Source organism: Dreissena polymorpha, chromosome 16 (assembly GCF_020536995.1).
Source record: "Dreissena polymorpha isolate Duluth1 chromosome 16, UMN_Dpol_1.0, whole genome shotgun sequence".
Classification (NCBI taxonomy): Eukaryota; Metazoa; Mollusca; class Bivalvia; order Myida; family Dreissenidae; genus Dreissena; species Dreissena polymorpha.
Genome location: NC_068370.1, coordinates 17,748,978 through 17,768,440, shown reverse-complemented (window position 1 = coordinate 17,768,440; position 19,463 = coordinate 17,748,978). Strand labels below are relative to the sequence as shown.

Sequence of the window (19,463 nt, the reverse complement as noted above, 5' to 3'; positions counted from 1 at the left end):
CAAGAACGCTTGGGCCTAGGATCATGAAACTTCATAGGTACATTGATCATGACTCGCAGATGACCCCTATTGATTTTGAGGTCACTAGGTCAAAGGTCAAGGTCACGGTGACCAGAAATAGTAAAATGGTTTTTGAATGATAACTCAAGAACGCATACGCCTAGGATCATGAAACTTCATGGGTAGATTGATCATGACTTGCAGATGACCCCTATTTATTTTGAGGTCACTAGGTCAAAGGTCAAGGTCACGGTGACCCGAAATAGTAAAATGGTTTCCGGATGATAACTCAAGAACGCATACGCCTAGGATTATGAAACTTCATGGGTAGATTGATCATGACTCGCAGATGACCCCTATTGATTTTGAGGTCACTAGGTCAAAGGTCACAGGTGAAGGTCACAGTTACTGGAAAAAGGCATTTTAAGGATTTAGCATGGTTCAAACAAGGGAAATAACTACGGTGTATGCATGTTCTTTTTGTTACAGATTTGCCTCCCTTTAATTCATTCAAAATCTCATTTTACAGCAGAGATTCCATATCTGACCTGTAAATGAGCCCCATATTTACTGCCAGTGCTAGGTTACCTTTTCCCATTTGATCATTCTTAAGTATTGGTATTGTAATGCTGCTACTGCTGCTGCTACTGCTACTGCTACTACTACTACTACTACTACTACTACTACTACTACTACTACTACTACTACTACTACTACTACTACTTCTACTACTACTACTACTTCTACTACTACTACTACTACTACTTCTACTACTACTACTACTACTACTACTACTACACCACCACCACCACCACCACCACCACCACTTATTCTACCATGTCTACTATTACTACTTCTACTACTACTGCCACTTCTACTACTACTTTTACTACTACTACTACTACTACTACTACTACTACTACTACTACTACTACTACTACTCCTACTACTACTACTACTTCTACTACTACTATTACTATTACTACTACTACTACTACTACTTCTACTACTACTACTACTACTACTACTACTACTATTACTACTACTACTACCACCACTACTATTACTACTACTACTACTACTACTACTACTACTACTACTACTACTACTACTACTACTACACCACCACCACCGTTCACAGTGACAAAAAACGTATTCACACAATGGCTGCTACTACAACTTATAGCCCATATAGGGGGGCATGCATGTTTTACAAACAGCCCTTGTTATTTTTTTATTTTTAGTATGGTTGTGTTATGAGGTTATTTGAAGAGTTTGATTGTTATTGACTAAGATAACTTTTATGTCTCCCTTAAACACAACGTTATTGTAACCTGTAGCGTCAATTCAAGAGCTTCTTTTTTCAGCTTTGTGATTTGATTGTTTATTTTGGCTATCTATTGGGTTTTGTTATGTGTCTTTTTTATGTGGTTACTTAATCAGAATTTTTGTTTACCGTACAGAAAAGAACCTTGTGTGTGTTTACAAATCTTATAAAATTGGCAAACTTAGTCATAAGTTATACTGAATTCTATATTAAAGCATATTTGTAGTAATAATAATAGACTATAGTGTCACACTCTTAATCCTCTTACTATAGACAATGATTTATGTACATGTATGTTTCGTATATCGGATCCATATTGGCAATCTGATCTATATTCCCAATGTGTTAAAAGTAGCCATATTCTAAAGTTGTATCAACAGGAATTTCATTCACCTAAGTCCTTCCCTCTTAGCATGTTCGCTGTAATTTCTTTTTTATTGTTAAAGTTGAGCTGTTTTATTGTTTGGCTTAGTAGAGTTTTAGTGTAACATGTGTTTTGTTATGTACACATTGCTGCATGTATACACACGTCCTTCATATTTTTACTTGCTGAATATTTGATTATTAATTTGTATTATCATAAATTGCTTGTTTTTATGTCAATCACTTCAAATTGAGATCCATTTTGTATTTAAATTGAATATTTCTTTATTAAAATTAAGACATGATGGTTCATACAATGTGATAAGTTGTGTTTCTCCAAAGTTCATGTTAGCTATGTGTATCAAATGATATATGTTGTTGGTGGTGTAATACAGCCATCACAAGTATCCTTATCTTAAACGTATTTTAAATAACACGTCAGTTTGTTACCTTGTTACTTACTTACCAATTATATGACATTATATTTGCTAAAAGATAAGAGTCAACGTTAAAAGCCAGCATATTACCGGTATTTCAATCTTTCATTATACATTTCCAGAACTCATGTCATGAAATATAGCATGAAATAGACAGCTTGTGTGATATCCTATTTTTATACGAGGCCATCACTTATTAATCCTTTTTTATGAGAACTACCCTTTTATAGCTTATAGATATAAACTTAATAAGGCCATAACATTTTTTGGACTTATCCAACTACTAAGCTATAAAAAAAAGCATTTTATGTCCCCCACCACTATAGTGGGGGACATATTGTTTTTGCCCTGTCTGTTGGTCTGTTGGTTTGTTTGCTCCAACTTTAACATTTTGTCATAACTTTTGCAAGATTGAAGATAGCAACTTCATATTTGGCATGCATATGTATCTCATGGAGCTGCACATTTTGAGTGGTGAAAGGTCAAGGTCATCCTTCAAGGTCAAAGGTCAAATATATAGCTTTAAAGCGGCGCAGAAGGTGACATAGTGTTTCCGACAAACACATTTCTTGTTAAATTTGTGATGCGTACAATTACTAAAACTGAAATCAACTGCTATTATCAATATTTGCTTAATTGCAGTGGAAACAAGAAGCAAGACCAATGATGAAAGCTCTCAACAACTGTTAGTTCAAATGGCTGTCGTTAATAAAACACTGGACCAACAGGCTCGGTCAATACAAACCCTTGCAGCCAGCATTGCCTTGGTCAATAAAACAGTAAGTGTTGTACTCGAATTTAACCTCTTTAAATTGAAGTTTGATCCAGTTTTGTCATCTTTACCATGGTTAAGATGGGGTTTTAATTATCTGTACTTAACATTTGAAATAGACATGAGTGTAATGTAGAATTAGAGTGTTTGAATTTGAAACGGTCACAACAGATGAGAATAAACAACTTAAATTCATTTGCAAGTTGAATACATATGTATATATGATATGCTAATGTGTCAACATTGGTATCAGTTTTCCTATTCCTTGTAAGATCAAGGTCTAATCAGTATACCTTGGAACAACATTTATTCAGGTATTATTAACCAGGTTTTTCGAAGAAAAAACTGGTTATTCGATTGGCAAATGTCGGCGGGCGGGCTGGCTGGCGAGCGGGCGGAACAAGCTTGTCCGGGCCATAACTCTGTCGTTCATTGTCAGATTTTAAAATCATTTGACACATTTGTTCACCATCATTAGACGGTGTGTCGCTCTGTAACAAGTTAGTTGTTACAGAACTCAAGCCATAACTCTAAACATCTAATAATTTATATCTCATATTGTATTTTTACTTAGTAGTTGTTAAATGAATAATTATAAGCTATGTTTAAATTGCAAATGCAATATTATGACTCAAATAATTTATTGTATGTTTACTTGGCCATTGCCAAAGTATCAATGTTAGGCTAATATAGCCTATGCAATATAATAGTTAAAATGTGATTTTATTCACCAGTAATTTACTGGGGAACGGTTGAAACTGTATTTAATTATTTATTGATGTGTTGTTATTTTGCAGTTTTTGCTTATGCTTAAAATCAGTATGATTCTGAAAAAGGTCACCCTTTATATATATATATTTTTTTTCTTATAGCCTAATGGCTAAATGAGATTGTTAATGTAAATGTATGTAATGCAATTTTTAGCAGTTTTCTCATGTCAACTTACTTGTCAAACGTCATTCGCATCCGCCATCATGTTTGGAAGCTGTCATGGTCTATTTTGGAAACGCGGCGTTTGATATCATATTTTTGTCTATTAAAACCATATGTGGTGCCATTTTATTCATTATGCCCCCCTTCGAAGAAGAGGGGGTATATTGCTTTGCTCATGTCGGTCCGTCTGTCGGTCTGTCCACCAGGTGGTTGTCAGACGATAACTCAAGAACGCTTGGGCCTAGGATCATGAAACTTCATAGGTACATTCATCATGACTCGCAGATGACCCCTATTGATTTTGAGGTCACTAGGTCAAAGGTCAAGGTCACGGTGACCCGAAATAGTAAAATGGTTTTTGAATGATAACTCAAGAACGCATACGCCTAGGATCATGAAAGTTCATGGGTAGATTGATCATGACTTGCAGATGACCCCTATTGATTTTGAGGTCACTAGGTCAAAGGTCAAGGTCACGGTGACCCGAAATAGTAAAATGGTTTCCGGATGATAACTCAAGAACGCATACGCCTAGGATCATGAAACTTCATGGGTAGATTGATCATGACTCACAGATGACCCCTATTGATTTTGAGGTCACTAGGTCAAAGGTCAAGGTCACGGTGACCCGAAATAGTAAAATGGTTTTCGGATGATAACTCAAGAACTCATGCCTAGGATCATGAAACTTCATAGGTAGATTGATCATGACTTGCAGATGACCCCTATTGATTTTTAGGTCACAAGGTCAAAGGTCAAGGTCACGGTTACCCGAAATAGTAAAATGATTTTCGGATGATAACTCAAGAACGCTTTTGCCTAGGATCATGACACTTCATAGGTACATTGATCGTGACCCGCAGATGACCCCTATTGATTTTCAGGTCAATAGGTCAAAGGTCAAGGTCACAGTAACAAAAAACATATTCACACAATGACTGTCACTACAACGGAGGGCCCATATGGGTGGCATGCATGTTTTACAAACAGCCCTTGTTTAAATATTGTTCTTTCTAAATATCAAGTGAACGCCACATTATAAATTGTAATTAATTGTAGTTTTGCATCAGAAGCTAAATTTTCTCTGAAATATTCATTTTAGAACGCCAATGTCACTTTGTAACAATTGTTTTCATTGGTCCGAATTTTGTAACGTGCAACCAGATTGGCTGATACTGTCTATAAAAAGGCAAGCGTCAGAAGGCCGGGACATTCAAATTTCCAACTCTGAATCGACAACATCTAGTAAAAATATGATCCTCTAATAAAATACAATAGGCAACTCAAACTTAAAATAAGAAACAAATCGTAACCATAACACAACTAAAAGAAAGGGTGAACCTAATATATATTTATATGAGGACGTTATAGTTGTTTTGCCTGGTGATCGAACAAGAAGAAATATAGTAACATAACCATGAACCTTATACAGTCTTACGTTTATTATTTATAATCCATACACGGAAACGCGACTCGCCATCCCGACAAGTCTATTACAGCGCGAAAGAATTATGTCGATATCTCCAAGGTCAAGGTCACAATTTGAGTTTGAAGGTCAAAAATGGCCATAAATGAGCTTGTCCGGGCCATAACTTTGTCGTTCATTGTCAGATTTTAAAATCATTTGGCACATTTGTTCACCATCATTAGACGGTGTGTCGCGCTAAAGAATTACGTCGATATCTCCAAGTTCAGGGCACAATTTGAGTTTGAAGGTAAAATATGGCCAGAAATGAGCTTGTCCGGGCCATTACTTTGTGATTCATTGTGAGATTTTAAAATCATTTGGCACATTTGTTCACAATCATTAGACGGTGTGTCGCTCGAAAGAATCACGTCAATATCTCCAAGGTCAAGGTCACAATTTGAGTTTGAAGGTCAAAAATGGCCATAAATGAGCTTGTCTGGGCCATTACTATGTCATTCATTGTGACATTTTAAAATAATTTGGCTCATTTGTTCACTATTATTGGACAGTGTGTCACACGAAAGAATTACGTCAATATCCCCAAGGTCAAGGTCGCCCTTGAAATACTATGTAACTATGAACAATCAGTAACAATGCACATTTTGATTTTGAGTTGTTTCTCTTTATCAGACTTTTTTATGCCCCCCTTTGAAGAAGAGGGAATATATTGTTTTGCACATGTTGGTCGGTCCGTCCACCAGCTGGTTTCAGGATGATAACTCAAGAACGCTTAGGCCTAGGATCATGAAACTTCATAGGTACATTGATCCTGACTGACAGATGACCCCTATTGATTTTCAGGTCACTAGGTCAAAGGTCAAGGTCACAGTGACTTGAAGTAGTAAAATGGTTTCCGGTTGATAACTCAAGAACGCTTAGGCCTAAAAACATGAAACTTCATAGGTACATTGATCATGACTGGCTGATGACCCCTATTGATTTTCAGGTCACTAGGTCAAAGTCACAGTGACTCAAACAGTAAAATGGTTTCCGGATGATAACTAAAGAATGCTTACACCTAGGATCATGAAACTTCATAGGAACATTGATCATGACCGGCAGATGACCCCTATTGATTTTCAGGTCACTAGGTCAAAGGTCAAGGTCACAGTGACTCGAAACAGTTAAATGGTTTCCGGATGATAACTCAAGAATGCTTACGTCTAGGATCATGAAACTTCATAGGAACTTCGATCATGACTGGCAAATGACCCCTATTGGTTTTCAGGTCACTAGGTCAAAGGTTAAGGTCGCAGTGACTCGAAACAGTAAAATGGTTTCCGGATGATAACTAAAGAATAATTAGGCCTAGGATCATGAAACTTCATAGGTACATTGATCATGACTGGCAGATGACCTCTATTGATTTTCAGGTCACTAGGTCAAAGGTCAAGGTCACATTGACAAAAAATGTATTCACACAATGGATTCCACTACAACTGACATCCCATATGGGGGCATGCATTTTTTACAAACAGCCCTTGTTTTCTAATTGAAATCAAGGTCAATTTTGCACAAGGGGGTTAACAATACACATTTTAAATTGTCTCCCTTTATCAGACTTTTTCAACTGAAAACCTGGTTTTGTGACAATTTTGTCCCTTGTTTAATTATAGTATTGACTATTTGTGAATTGATTCTAGTTCCAACAAAGCCCGGTTCTTGGAAAACTGGACTTACTGCACTTGTGTAGTAAAGTGTCACTCCAGATTAGTCTTAACATTCTGCACAGGCTAATATGGAAAGACATTTTCCACTTATATGGTCTCGCCTAAACAAAAACTCCATTCAGGTGGAAAGTGTTGTCCCTGATTAGCCTGTGCAGACTAGACGGCTAATCTTGGTCGACATTTTACGCACATGCTGTTAGCTCAGTTTTCCCCAAACCTGGGTCTATTAGCTGACAGTGCTTCATGCCATTTAAGGTGACAGATTTGAAGGACACAGTGGGTCAGGCCACTGCAGGTCTCAAGCTGGCACCTGAGCTGAAGCTGCTACCAGAGAAACTGACAGCAGTCTCACAGGTATTGAGCCCACTTAACCATAACCTGTCGGCAGCATAAAACTAACTGGAAGGCTATTAAGGTTTTATGAAGTTTGCATCTTATACGTACTGTATCTTAGTGTTAACTGATGTGCATAAAGTGTCATGCCTGATTAGTGGGCAACAATTTCTGTTTTCATGGTTTGGCTTTTTATTTGCTTTAATCCAGTTTTGGCAGAAAGTGTCATCCCTTATTTTAGTTATAAGCCTTGCGAACTGCTCAGGCTAACCTGGTACAACACTTTATGCACATGCTTTTAGCCCTGATTTCCTAGAACGAGATTTATGTGTTCTCTAAACGGTCTGTTCACAGAGTGTCGCTACTCTTGGTAGTGATGTTGAAGGGATGAAAGACACTGTGAATAAGGTGGACCTCTTTATGAAAACTACAGATTTCAAGGTGCAGAATCTCACACAACAAATAGCAGTTCTTAGTCAGGTAAACAATTTTTCACGATACTTGGATTATTTTTTCATCACCATTAAACAGCCTTTTGATTATTATTGTAAATGCTTTGCTAGTGTATTCTCACATATCATTACAATGACCTATGTGCATCGTATACCAACATTCTATGCTTAAAATAATTCAAAGCATTTTTATGCCCCCTTTCGAAGAAAAGGAGGTATATAGTTTTCGCACTGTCTGTTTTGTCTGTCAGTCTGTCACACTTTTCGTGTCCGCTCTCTATTTCAAATAGTTTTCATCCAATCTTTACCAAACTTGGTCAGAAGTTGTATCTAGACAATATCTAGGTCAAGTTCGAGTATGGGTCATGCCAGGTCAAAAACTAGATCACGGGGTCGAAAAAACAAATCCAAGGGAAGTTATAAGCTTTAAATGGACATAATTATCTGACCTGCCAAATTAAATATTTTATATATTTTTGTTAAATAAATCAAAGCCACGCAGTTGGCGGCATTGTGTTTCTGACAAACACATCGTGGTAAAAGGTCAAGGCCATCCTTCAAGGTCTAAGGTCAAAAATACAAATCCAAGGGCAGTAATAAGCTTTAAAGGGAGTTAATTATTCAATATTGAACATAGCAACTTGATATTTGGCATACATGTGTATCTCATGGAGCTGCACATTTTCATTGGTGAATCTACAGTCACGGTAGTGGCTTTTAATTATTTGCTACTAAAAATAGAGATTTGTTAGAGACAATTATTTTCAAGGGAAGTAATTTATATAATTATAAATTTCCGATTATATATTTCCTTACCAAGAATTGAAGTTTTGTTCACAGTTACTGTACAGATTTTTTATTTTGATTATTTATAACTCAAATGATTGATTTGTCAAAGTTTTTTTTTAAATGATATAATAATCATTTCTTTCCTGTACTAATTTGTGAATGATAGGGTTCATTACATACCTGCGGACTTATGTCCATAGATACATCATGAACTCTGGCTATGATCTCTTTGATAAACTTCAGGCCTTGGTTGTCAGTGATGACCCCCCCCCCCCCCCCCCAAGGGAAGTAATAAGCTTTAAAGGGAGATGATTTCTATACCTGCCAAATGATAAATAGAAATTTTGTTGCAAAGCGTCGCAGTAGACGGCATTGTGTTTCTGGCGAACACATTTCTTGTTTAGTATTGCTAATGTTCTTTCTTTTTTGTGTAAGCTTCCCCTGGCTCATTGTCAATATTTTATTTGATCCGATTTGCTTGATTTACCCGTAGTCAGAATTGCTATATACGTAGTCGTTTATGGATAATTAACAGTAGTCAAGTTTAAATTGTTGAAGCCAAATGTACACAATTGTAGACTTGAAACAAGCTGATTATGTCCATTGACAGAGTACGCTCTTAGGCTGAATCTAAACTCAGCTGATGGTCCTGCGTATATTGCTTCATGTGCTCTTTTTGTGTTGCAGATCAAGCCTACACCTAGTGAGCCAGTCACTCATGGGATTCAACCTGAAGTATCCAATGTCATTCAGGTGGCTATGTCTTTATAATAACAACTAAATGTGTGTTTGAACATTTTGGAAAGTTATGTTTGTTATGATGTTTATTTTTGTAAAGTCCAATTGGAGAAAGCTTGTTGTCAAGTCCACTTACTAGGTACATGCATTCTTGTGTGTTAGCAGACTTTGTCTGGTCTTTTACTTTGCCATCTATTGTGCACTTTTAAATTAACTTACCACAAATGTTAACTGTATTGAGACAATGTCTCAAGTCTAACTCTTATTTCTCAACCTCAAAGCTCATGGTCATTTTTTGAGAGATCAAGTTCTTCATTAGAGATCAAATATCAAATCGGGCCAAAAAACAGCTTGTCTAGACTGTAAATTGAAATTAATTTTGAAATGATAATATAACTTAAATAAATGACCACTGTAAGGAGAAAAGGTATCGGGTGTTACACCAGTCTCCCTGCCTCAATGGTCATGGTCACACTAGGGTATCACAGATCAAAGCTGGGCCTGAAACATATATTCCAGACTGTAAATTTGCCAAACCTCATTCAATGACTTGCCGTAAATGACCACCAGGAGACAATGTGTGGCTTGTAACATTTTTCTCCGTAACACAAATGTCAAGGTCGATCTAAGGGGTTAAAATTACATACTATTCAATGTGCAATTTAAAAATTATGTACCACAAGTATTTACTATGTAGAGACTGAGTGTCATGTTGAACAATCATCTCCCTACCTGAAAGGTCAGGCAGAGCTCCAGATAAGGGTCGTATTTTCGTAATTACAAATTATTTTCAAGTCCGTTACGTATTTATTTTAAAATCTTGTCGTACCATCAAGAATTACAAAATCAAGTTACGAATATTATTTTTACATCGGTTCGTATCGATTTTTATTGAGTTCTTTTCGCGTATTAAAGATCTTTGCGGTGCTTATATAGAATGGTTATCGGGTTTGTTTAACAAAGCGCATTTTTTCCAATAAAAGCGGCGTTTACAGTCTATCTGTCAAAAAACAATGGCGCCAGAGAACGTCCTACAAAACTGCAAAGCGTCCAAAAACAGGCTTTTAACATATTGTACGCAAAGTGAGCCGAAGTTAAATGTTTAGAAAGACATTATAGAAAAGATCTTATACGATGTTGTATGTTCAGTTGCCGACACAGTCGGAAAAGCTAAACAAAAACGCGACACGACGGGTCCAAACTTAAACACAAAAAAACATTGAACGAGTGGAAGGGACAAGTCCCGTGGCTAATCATTGAAAAGATTGAAGGGGAGACCCGTTTTAAATGTGAAATATGTAAAACTTCATCTAAGGCATGCAATCTAAGCACAGTTTGGGCATATGAAGGTGTTTGAAAAATAAAATTGTATAATACTGAAAAGACGCTGTTGAACTCGTATAAATAAAGTTGCTAGTATGTTTATTTTGATTTTTTTTTGCATGAAAATAACCAAATGAATGATTTTTAGGTCATTTAAAAAAATAAGAATTATTTTCCAAAACTTAGTAGTAACGTTAAGAATAAAATTTCAGAGTTAAGAATTCTTTTTGAAAATCTAGTAGTAATTTAAGAATTTCACAAAACCTTATCTGGAGCTCTGGTCAGGGTCCCAAATACAGGTCAACGGTTAAAAATCCAAATATAAAACAAGTATATGATAAATTTCATGAGCAAAGAATTCACAGTCACTAGTGAAGGAATACAAATACAAAATAAGCATTACCATTTTGGTTGTTATATTCCATATATGTGAAGGCTGTTTTGTTTGAAGTATGCAGCCAGATGAAAATAAAATAACATAATGTTTAAATGTCTATGTAATTCTTTGTGGTAGAAACAGATTTTGAAAACCATCTAAATATTTGTGTTTATTTTTATCATCAGGGTGTAGTGAAACAGCTTGAGGATGTGAACTCGACCCTGTCTGGGCAGATTTCAGTCCTCATGAAGAGCAACTCACAGCACCAGGTAGGGCCACAGGGATCAGTCCTGTGAATTCAGGCAAATATTGATCAAAGCTATGCACTGTTTTATCAGATCGTTCTATAAACTACTGTAATGTTGTGTTTGTTACAGTGAGTTATTTGAGAGAGATTTTAGTGTAATACGAACTTATGTGCATATGGTTAACAAACGTTGAATTTCTTGTCTCAATAATTTGTTATGCCCCAAAAGGGCTGCATTATAACAATTGCAATGTCTTGGCCGTATTATCATCTGAAATTCCTTTCTTGGGCATTACTTTGCCATATATAAATGGATTTTTGAATCACTGGGCACATATCTATACCTTGATTAGAGAATGTTTTGCATGCTACAATAGACCCTTTCAGTAATTGTCGGTTTTTAATTATCTCCCTTGTGTGACGTCATGCGATGATAATCGAGTGTATCGATTGTAAACGAGAACAGAAATCTAATTAGAAAATGTTTATTTCAACGATGTAAATGGACTGAACATATGCGAGAAAAGATTTGTACTTAACTAATTGTTAATAATATATTATTTTTATGCCCCCCTTCGAAGAAGAGGGGGTATATTGCTTTGCTCATGTCGGTCTGTCGGTCATTCTGTCGGTCCGTCCACCAGGTGGTTGTCAGACGATAACTCAAGAACGCTTGGGCCTAGGATCATGAAACTTCATAGGTACATTGATCATGACTCGCAGATGACCCCTATTGATTTTGAGGTCACTGGGTCAAAGGTCAAGGTCACGGTGACCTGAAATAGTAAAATGGTTTTTGAATGATAACTCAAGAACGCATAGGCCTAGGATCATGAAACTTCATGGGTAAATTGATCATGACTCGCAGATGACCCCTATTGATTTTGAGGTCACTAGGTCAAAGGTCAAGGTCACGGTGACCTGAAATAGTAAAATGGTTTTTGAATCATAACTCAATAACGCATACGCCTAGGATCATGAAACTTCATGGGTAGATTGATCATGCCTCGCAGATGACCCCTATTGATTTTGAGGTCACTAGGTCAAGGTCACGGTGACCCGAAATAGTAAAATGGTTTCCGGATGATAACTCAAGAACGCATACGCCTAGGATCATGAAACTTCATGGGTAGATTGATCATGACTCGCAGATGACCCCTATTGATTTTGAGGTCACTAGGTCAAAGGTCAAGGTCACGGTGACCCGAAATAGTAAAATGGTTTTCGGATGATAACTCAAGAACGCATACACCTAGGATCATGAAACTTCATAGGTAGATTGATCATGACTTGCAGATGACCCCTATTGATTTTGAGGTCACAAGGTCAAAGGTCAAGGTCACGGTGACCCGAAATAGTAAAATGATTTTCGGATGATTACTCAAGAACGCTTTTGCCTAGGATCATGACACTTCATAGGTACATTAATCGTGACCCGCAGATGACCCCTATTGATTTTCAGGTCACTAGGTCAAAGGTCAAGGTCACAGTGACAAATATCGTATTCACACAATGGCTGCCACTACAACGGACAGCCCATATGGGGGGCATGCATGTTTTACAAACAGCACTTGTCTTAATGAATTTAAATGAAATTTTGATAATTGGTTTGTACTGCTGATACAGCAGCGGTATTTTTCATTAGAGAACATGATCGGAAGACTAAATACTGAAAATCCCACAAAACAAACCAACTAACTAAGCTGTATTCTTTCTTATAGTAAGACTTTTACAAATGATGTTTAAAAAATAATGAAACATATATTTATTTGATCACAATTATAAGTGGTGTGGCTATTGTTGTTGTTCATCAGCGATCGAACGTGTAAGAGATGCATTTAATCAAATAAAACAAAGCCCTAAAACAACGGAATACATAACAATTGTTAAATTTTATCATTTTCTTTTCCATTGAATGGATTTTTGTTTTGTTTACATTGATTGACAATATTAATAAATGTTAGCATACATACGGAAAAGAACTCTGCATATTATGCAAATTGAACTGTCTTTGCATGTATATTGAAATCTCTTTACTAATGATAAGGTGAAATACAAATCTAGCATTTTATGATCAATAAATCTTTATATTTAATTTATTTAACGCAACTATTGTTTACCCTGTTGCAATTGCTTGTTTTCATGATGGTGTTTTGTATACTGAAATAACCTACTTAAATCTATACACGTAATAGCGGAGTTTACATTTGCCGGTACCCGTTAAATACCTCAATTGCGTAGCAGTTAAATTGCACAATATTTTTAATTTATTTATAGTTTTTAAACACTGTATTATTATGATTAAACTGGCTTATATATATATATATATTAGGGATGGCAAAATTATTCGAATATTCGATTGAATGGTCAGCATTCGAATAATAAAAATGATATTCGCATATTCGCATTTTTTTTCCAAACGTAATTTCACCAATATTTAATGACCTGCGAACCGCTTACTAAAATGCAACCGAAATCACCTGGGAGTAACATGTTTGACGTGACGTTCTTCGTGTCAAACTGATAACGCGGCCTGTATCAGTGTTGATTGCGCAATGCAATATACACGCTCTAAGAAAGGCCCCGACTGTTGTTTGCCAATGGGGTGCCAATTAACGGTTTCAATTGACTGGCGAATAATAATTAATTTTTGTGATCACAGTATGTACAGCCATTAAAATGTGTGAATTACTCAAATCGCGCAATGCAATATACTTACTATGAGAAAGGGCCCGAACTGTTGTCTGTCAATTAGGTACCAATTAAGGGCTTCAATTTACTGGGGAATAGTAATTTAGTTTTTGTGATCACAGTTTGAACAGACATTTAAATATGTGAATTACTCAAAAGTAACAGATGATATAAAGTAAACAATCATCAAGGAATCATAATTCAAATCTGAAAATGCCACCAGCCCTTTCTGCAGTATGGAATACTTTACACGGTCTGTGGATAAGAAGACCGCAACGTGTAATGTGTGTAAGTTTTACATATGTGCGGTCTGCTACAAATCTGGAATCATTAAAAAATATAATTCTATGACACGATGTTTTTCATTCTATTTGTGCCCGATCACAGTATCGGTCATAGTATTAGTCGACAGCGATACAATTATTCGATAGCAACGTTAATAAACAGCCTCGTATTTAGCAAACGGATATAACTTACAAACCAATGGAAATTAACACATAACAAGGAAAAATCAATCCAGCCGTTTTATGCGAATATTCGAATATTCGATTGAATGAATTTGCGAACATTCGAATACCGATATTGGTATTCGATGCCATCCCTAATATATATATATATATTTATATTTATATATACATTTGTTTCTGTAAATCCATTTTCGATAATGTTTTCACTCTTTTTAATGTTAAAATATTTTATTTAAGCAAATGTTCAGTATTTTGGCTTTAAATTTTTTCAAAATGACTGCTTAATATGCCAAGGGGGGATGACATGGGGGTATCATAAATTATGTTTAATTACCAGACACTAGGCTGCAACATGTGGTTTATGCAGGGACCCGAGTATAGGTCCCTGGGTTTATGACGCCTTGTTTTTCTATGTAATTGTCTGGGCAGTATCCGATCATAACAAGATAATTGGGTTGTGATGAACAAAGGTGCAATAAAACACCGGGATAAAAATGCTCCAACAAAGAGAGTCAACATTGGTGTGAACAATTAAATCAAACAAATACATTATTCAAGAGAATTTATTGTATGTGTAACAAGGTACGTTTTTTTTCAGACAAATAAAGTTTCAAATCAGGTACAATATGTTGCTTACATAAAATCAATCTATTTCATTATTGTTTGTTTTCATCATTACTTGTTTTCGTTCGTTAAATTGAATTTATTCTAAATTAAGTTCAATTGATGAGAATTTTTTAACAAAAAATGGTTGCGAAGACGTACCAAGTATAGGATTTTTGTCATAATCACATACCGAGCTCTTGCATTGTGTTCTACTCCCGAGTTCGTAGTAAAAACAAATAATAACAACAATATAATCGTTTCAAAAATGCATTTCCTTGCATGCAAATGTTTTATTAAGACATAACTAGTAAAATTTATATACGGTATAGTGCAAGAGACGTTGATATTATCAGCGACACTACAATTTTCTCTCTGGCGGATTTTGTATCATCTCATTACGTCACATCCGGCTAAGGGACACAACTCTTACACTAGTAAATGTGAATAACTGAAAGGGCCTATTGGGTTGCCATTTCAAGGAGCAAAGTCACAATACTATTTTGAAGGACAGAAATGTAAAACAAGAGGGCCTGAAAGGCCCAAAGTCGCTCACCTGAGATAAGATATTATTGGGACAAATCTTCTGACCAAGTTTCATGAAGACCGGAAAATAAATGTGGCCTCTAGAGTGTTAACAAGGTTTTACTATAGCCATAAAAAAAAGCCCCACCCCCTGGCAGCCATGTTTTTCAACCAACCGGCATCATTTTTTAACTCGTCCAAGATATTATTGGGATAAATCTTCTGACCAAGTTTCATGAAGATAGGACAGTAAATGTGGCCTCTAGGGTGTTAACAAGGTTTTACTACATGTGTATAGCCATATATAGCCATATAAAGAAAAATGCCCCGCCCCTTGGCAGCCATGTTTTTCAAGCAAACGTTACCATTTTCGAACTCATCCAAGATATCATTGAGACCAATCTTTTGACCAAATTGCAAGATTGGACAATAAATGTGGCCTTTAGAGAGTTAACAAGGCAAATGTTGACGCCGCACAACGGATGACGCACAACGAACAAAAGGCGATCACAAAAGCTCGCCATGAGCCCGTTGTGCCCAGGTGAGCTAAAAATTAAGCCATTCATATCTCTGCTATTGTGTTGGCATATAGAGATAGATTTTAAAATAACTTGGCATAATGCTTCCCTTGATGAGAGGGTGTGCCAAATGATGCCACATTAAACGGAAAGGTCTCTTTGAGGTTAAAGTAGGTTTCTCTGCTATAGATTGGTAATGTGTGATGATTTTATTATGACATGGCACAAATGTAACTTTTGATAGAAAATTTGTGGTGTGTCTGTCTTATCGTGCATCCATTAGTCTGTCTATCTATTTAAATGATTAGTCATTTTATCCAGCAATCTTCTCGCAAGATTTGTATCATTATTAGTTGCCTACCAGTTTCACCGCAGGGGACAATGGTTTGCGCTCTGTGTGTCCGTCAGTCTGTCACACTTTTCTTGATCCTGTGATAACTTAGAAAGTTCTTAATAGTTTTTCATGAAACTTGGATCATGGATAGATGGCAATATGGACATTATGCACGTCATTTCATTTTGTTCCTACGTCTAAAATTCTGGTTGCTATGGCAACAAATAGACTAGAAATACTGCTTAAAATGGTGGTTTTCTGGATCCTGCGATAACTTTAAAAGTTCTTAATATTTTTTCATGAAACTTGGAAAATGGATAGATGGCAATATGGAAATTATGCACGTCATTTCATTTTGTTCCTACGTCAAAAATTCTGGTTGCTATGGCAACAAATAGACTAGAAATACTGCTGAAGAATAATATTTTTTCATGAAACTTGGAACATGGATAGATGGCAATATGGACATTATGCATATCATTTCATTTTGTTCCTATGTCAAAAATTCTGGTTGCTATGGCAACAAATAAAAAAATATTCTGACAATGGTGGAATTTCTGACAATGGTGGAGCCGGTAGGGGACTTTTATTGCTTGGCAATAGTCTTGTTTATTTTGGTAGAGTAATAGCCCTGTTCAATTTTAGCTGAAATATTTTCTGATGCAAAAGTTATCTGATAATGAATGCCGATTTTGATAAGAAGTCTTTCAAGTGAGGAGATTGGAGTGTTAAGATCTTGGAAATAATTTCTATTACTATGCCAAAATATAAAATAAAGTTAAGAACCATAAACTTAATTTTACATAAATGCTACCTAAATCCTGCTTAGATTTATTTACATATCGAATAATTAACTAGTATTTGTATATAGACCACTGCACTTTTTAAACAATTGGCTAATTCGAGTATGCTCCTTGTGTTCATTCCCAGGAGCGTCTTTCGCAGCTTGAGAACGCCACAAAGACGTTAACAGGTCAACTACCCACCCTCTCTGCGCCTGACATGGTGTCCAGCAGTAATGCAAACACCAGTACCAGCACATCAGACACCAGCAGTGAAACCTTCAGATCTGCAGTCACTGAGATAGTACACAATGTTGTAAGTTACTGTGAAACGTCGTTGATTTAGTGGTTTGAACAAACCACAGATTTTTATGTTCTCGGTAGGGTGGCACATAGCAGTCAGTCTGTCCGTCCGGATTTTTTTTGATCCTGAGTTTTTTAACCCAATTCTTTAAGATATTTAGCTGTTGTTTTGGTATGTGAGTCTGCCTATATCACTAACAGAGGAAGTGTGAGTTTGGTTCCAGTCAATTGTTTTTTGGTGAAGTTATGGGTCATGGACTTAGAAATATTCGTTTTCTGAAGATTTTTTACGAAATACTTTCACATATTTAGCTCATTTTTAGTATGTGAGTCTAACTACACAACTTACAAATGAAGAGTGAGTTTTGTTCTGGTCGGTTTATTTTTTTGGCGAGATTATGGGCCTTGGACTGCGAAGTTTTCTGGAGGTTTTTTAAGCAAAGCTTTCAGATATTGAGTTGATTTTTGGTATGTGAGTCTACCTACATGATCTACAGATGAAATGTGAGTTTCGTTTTGGTCCTTTGATTTCTGGCAAAGTTATGGGTCTAGACTTAGACATTTTTTTTATAATAAACGTTTTCTGGAGGTTTTTTACAAAACACTTTCATTTATTTATCTGATTTTTGGTATGTGAGTCTTCCTTCATGACTTACAGATGAAGTGTGAGTTTTGTTGTGGTCCATAGATTTCTGGAGAAGTTAACAATTTTCTTTAAAATAGCTGCTGTGTGGCTTCAAAGCGCAGTAGGAGGTATGTGTTTCACAAACTAATATCTTGTTAATTCTGTCTCCAGCCATTACATGATTGCTTTATAGATATACAAAGTCACAGCAGGGACTACCCTAGGCCTTAAAAATAGGGAGAAGTGACTTCTCTTTTTTTCTAAAACAGGGAGAATTTTGGAAAATCAGGGAGAAGTTTGTGCGAACAATATCAAAAACAAAACATGTTCATTTCACAACTTTTTATATTTCTATCAGTATACTGTGTTTATTTGTAAAAACAATAAATAACACATTTAAGTCATTTAACACATTTAAGTAATTTAAGATATGTACCGGTAGCACCTTTTCATCACATATTTAACCAGGTTTTCCGAAGGAAAAAACTGGTTATTAGATTGGCGAATGCGGGCGGGCTGGCTGGCTGGCTGGCGGGCTGGCTGGAGGGCGGGCGGAACAAGCTTGTCCGGGCCATAACTTTGTCGTTCATTGTGAGATTTTAAAATCATTTGGCACATTTGTTAACCATCATTAGACGGTGTGCCACGCGAAAAAATTACGTCAATATCTCCAAGGTCAAGGTCACACTTAGAGTTCAAAGGTAAAAAATAGCCATAAATGAGCTTGTCAGGGCTATAACTATGTCATTCATTATGAGATTTTAAAATCATTTGGCACATTTGTTCACCATCATGGGACGGTGTGTCGCACGAAAGAATCACGTCAATATCTCCAATGTCAAGGTCGCCACGACTAAAAATACACTTATTTTAAAACAAACTTACAAAGGGGGTTAATTTTGTTTGTTCATTTCAAAAGTTCAGTTTGAGTTGTCTCCCTTTATCAGATTTTTTTTCACAATGAAAACCTGGTTTTGTGACAATTTTGTCCCTTGTTATCGTCATTATATTATCATCATCCCTTTGACTGCTTTTATAACAAAACACAATCTTATTGCATGGAACATCTACTAGTATGTCTATTTCTGTTTATCCGAATACATGTCCGAAATATGTACACTTGAGAATGCCTTACCTGTTTAACTTTAATAATTCAAGTTTTCCTTGTTGTTATTTGGTTTAACAAACCTTATCAAATGTGTGTTAAATCCAGTTAATACTTTTTCCATTATTGAATCACCATTACATACTTGTAATTTGAATCGCCAGCTTTGAATTGAACGTGGGTTGAATGTTACAATACGTCCGCCATTTGCAATGTCGAAGGTCATGACGTAGCATTTAATTTTCTCGGATAATTTATCGAGGAAATGTGTTTTCTCAA

The 19,463-nt window shown here is 36.0% G+C and overlaps 1 protein-coding gene and 1 long non-coding RNA gene across 4 annotated transcripts in view; both read left to right on the top strand.

Moving 5' to 3' along the window:
• Positions 1-19,463, top strand: part of LOC127862291 (EF-hand calcium-binding domain-containing protein 14-like) — a 42,319-nt gene that overhangs the window by 11,430 nt on the left and 11,426 nt on the right. For all 3 annotated transcript variants that reach the window (XM_052401360.1, XM_052401362.1, XM_052401363.1), the window contains 6 exons: positions 2,770-2,906; positions 7,226-7,324; positions 7,658-7,783; positions 9,232-9,297; positions 11,170-11,253; positions 17,300-17,467. In XM_052401360.1, the coding sequence (XP_052257320.1) occupies positions 2,770-2,906; positions 7,226-7,324; positions 7,658-7,783; positions 9,232-9,297; positions 11,170-11,253; positions 17,300-17,467 (680 nt within the window). The remainder of the gene's footprint in view (positions 1-2,769; positions 2,907-7,225; positions 7,325-7,657; positions 7,784-9,231; positions 9,298-11,169; positions 11,254-17,299; positions 17,468-19,463) is intronic.
• Positions 11,260-14,529, top strand: LOC127862304 (uncharacterized). Its single transcript, XR_008040539.1, has 2 exons — positions 11,260-12,279; positions 12,425-14,529. It is a non-coding gene; the product is annotated as an uncharacterized LOC127862304 (long non-coding RNA).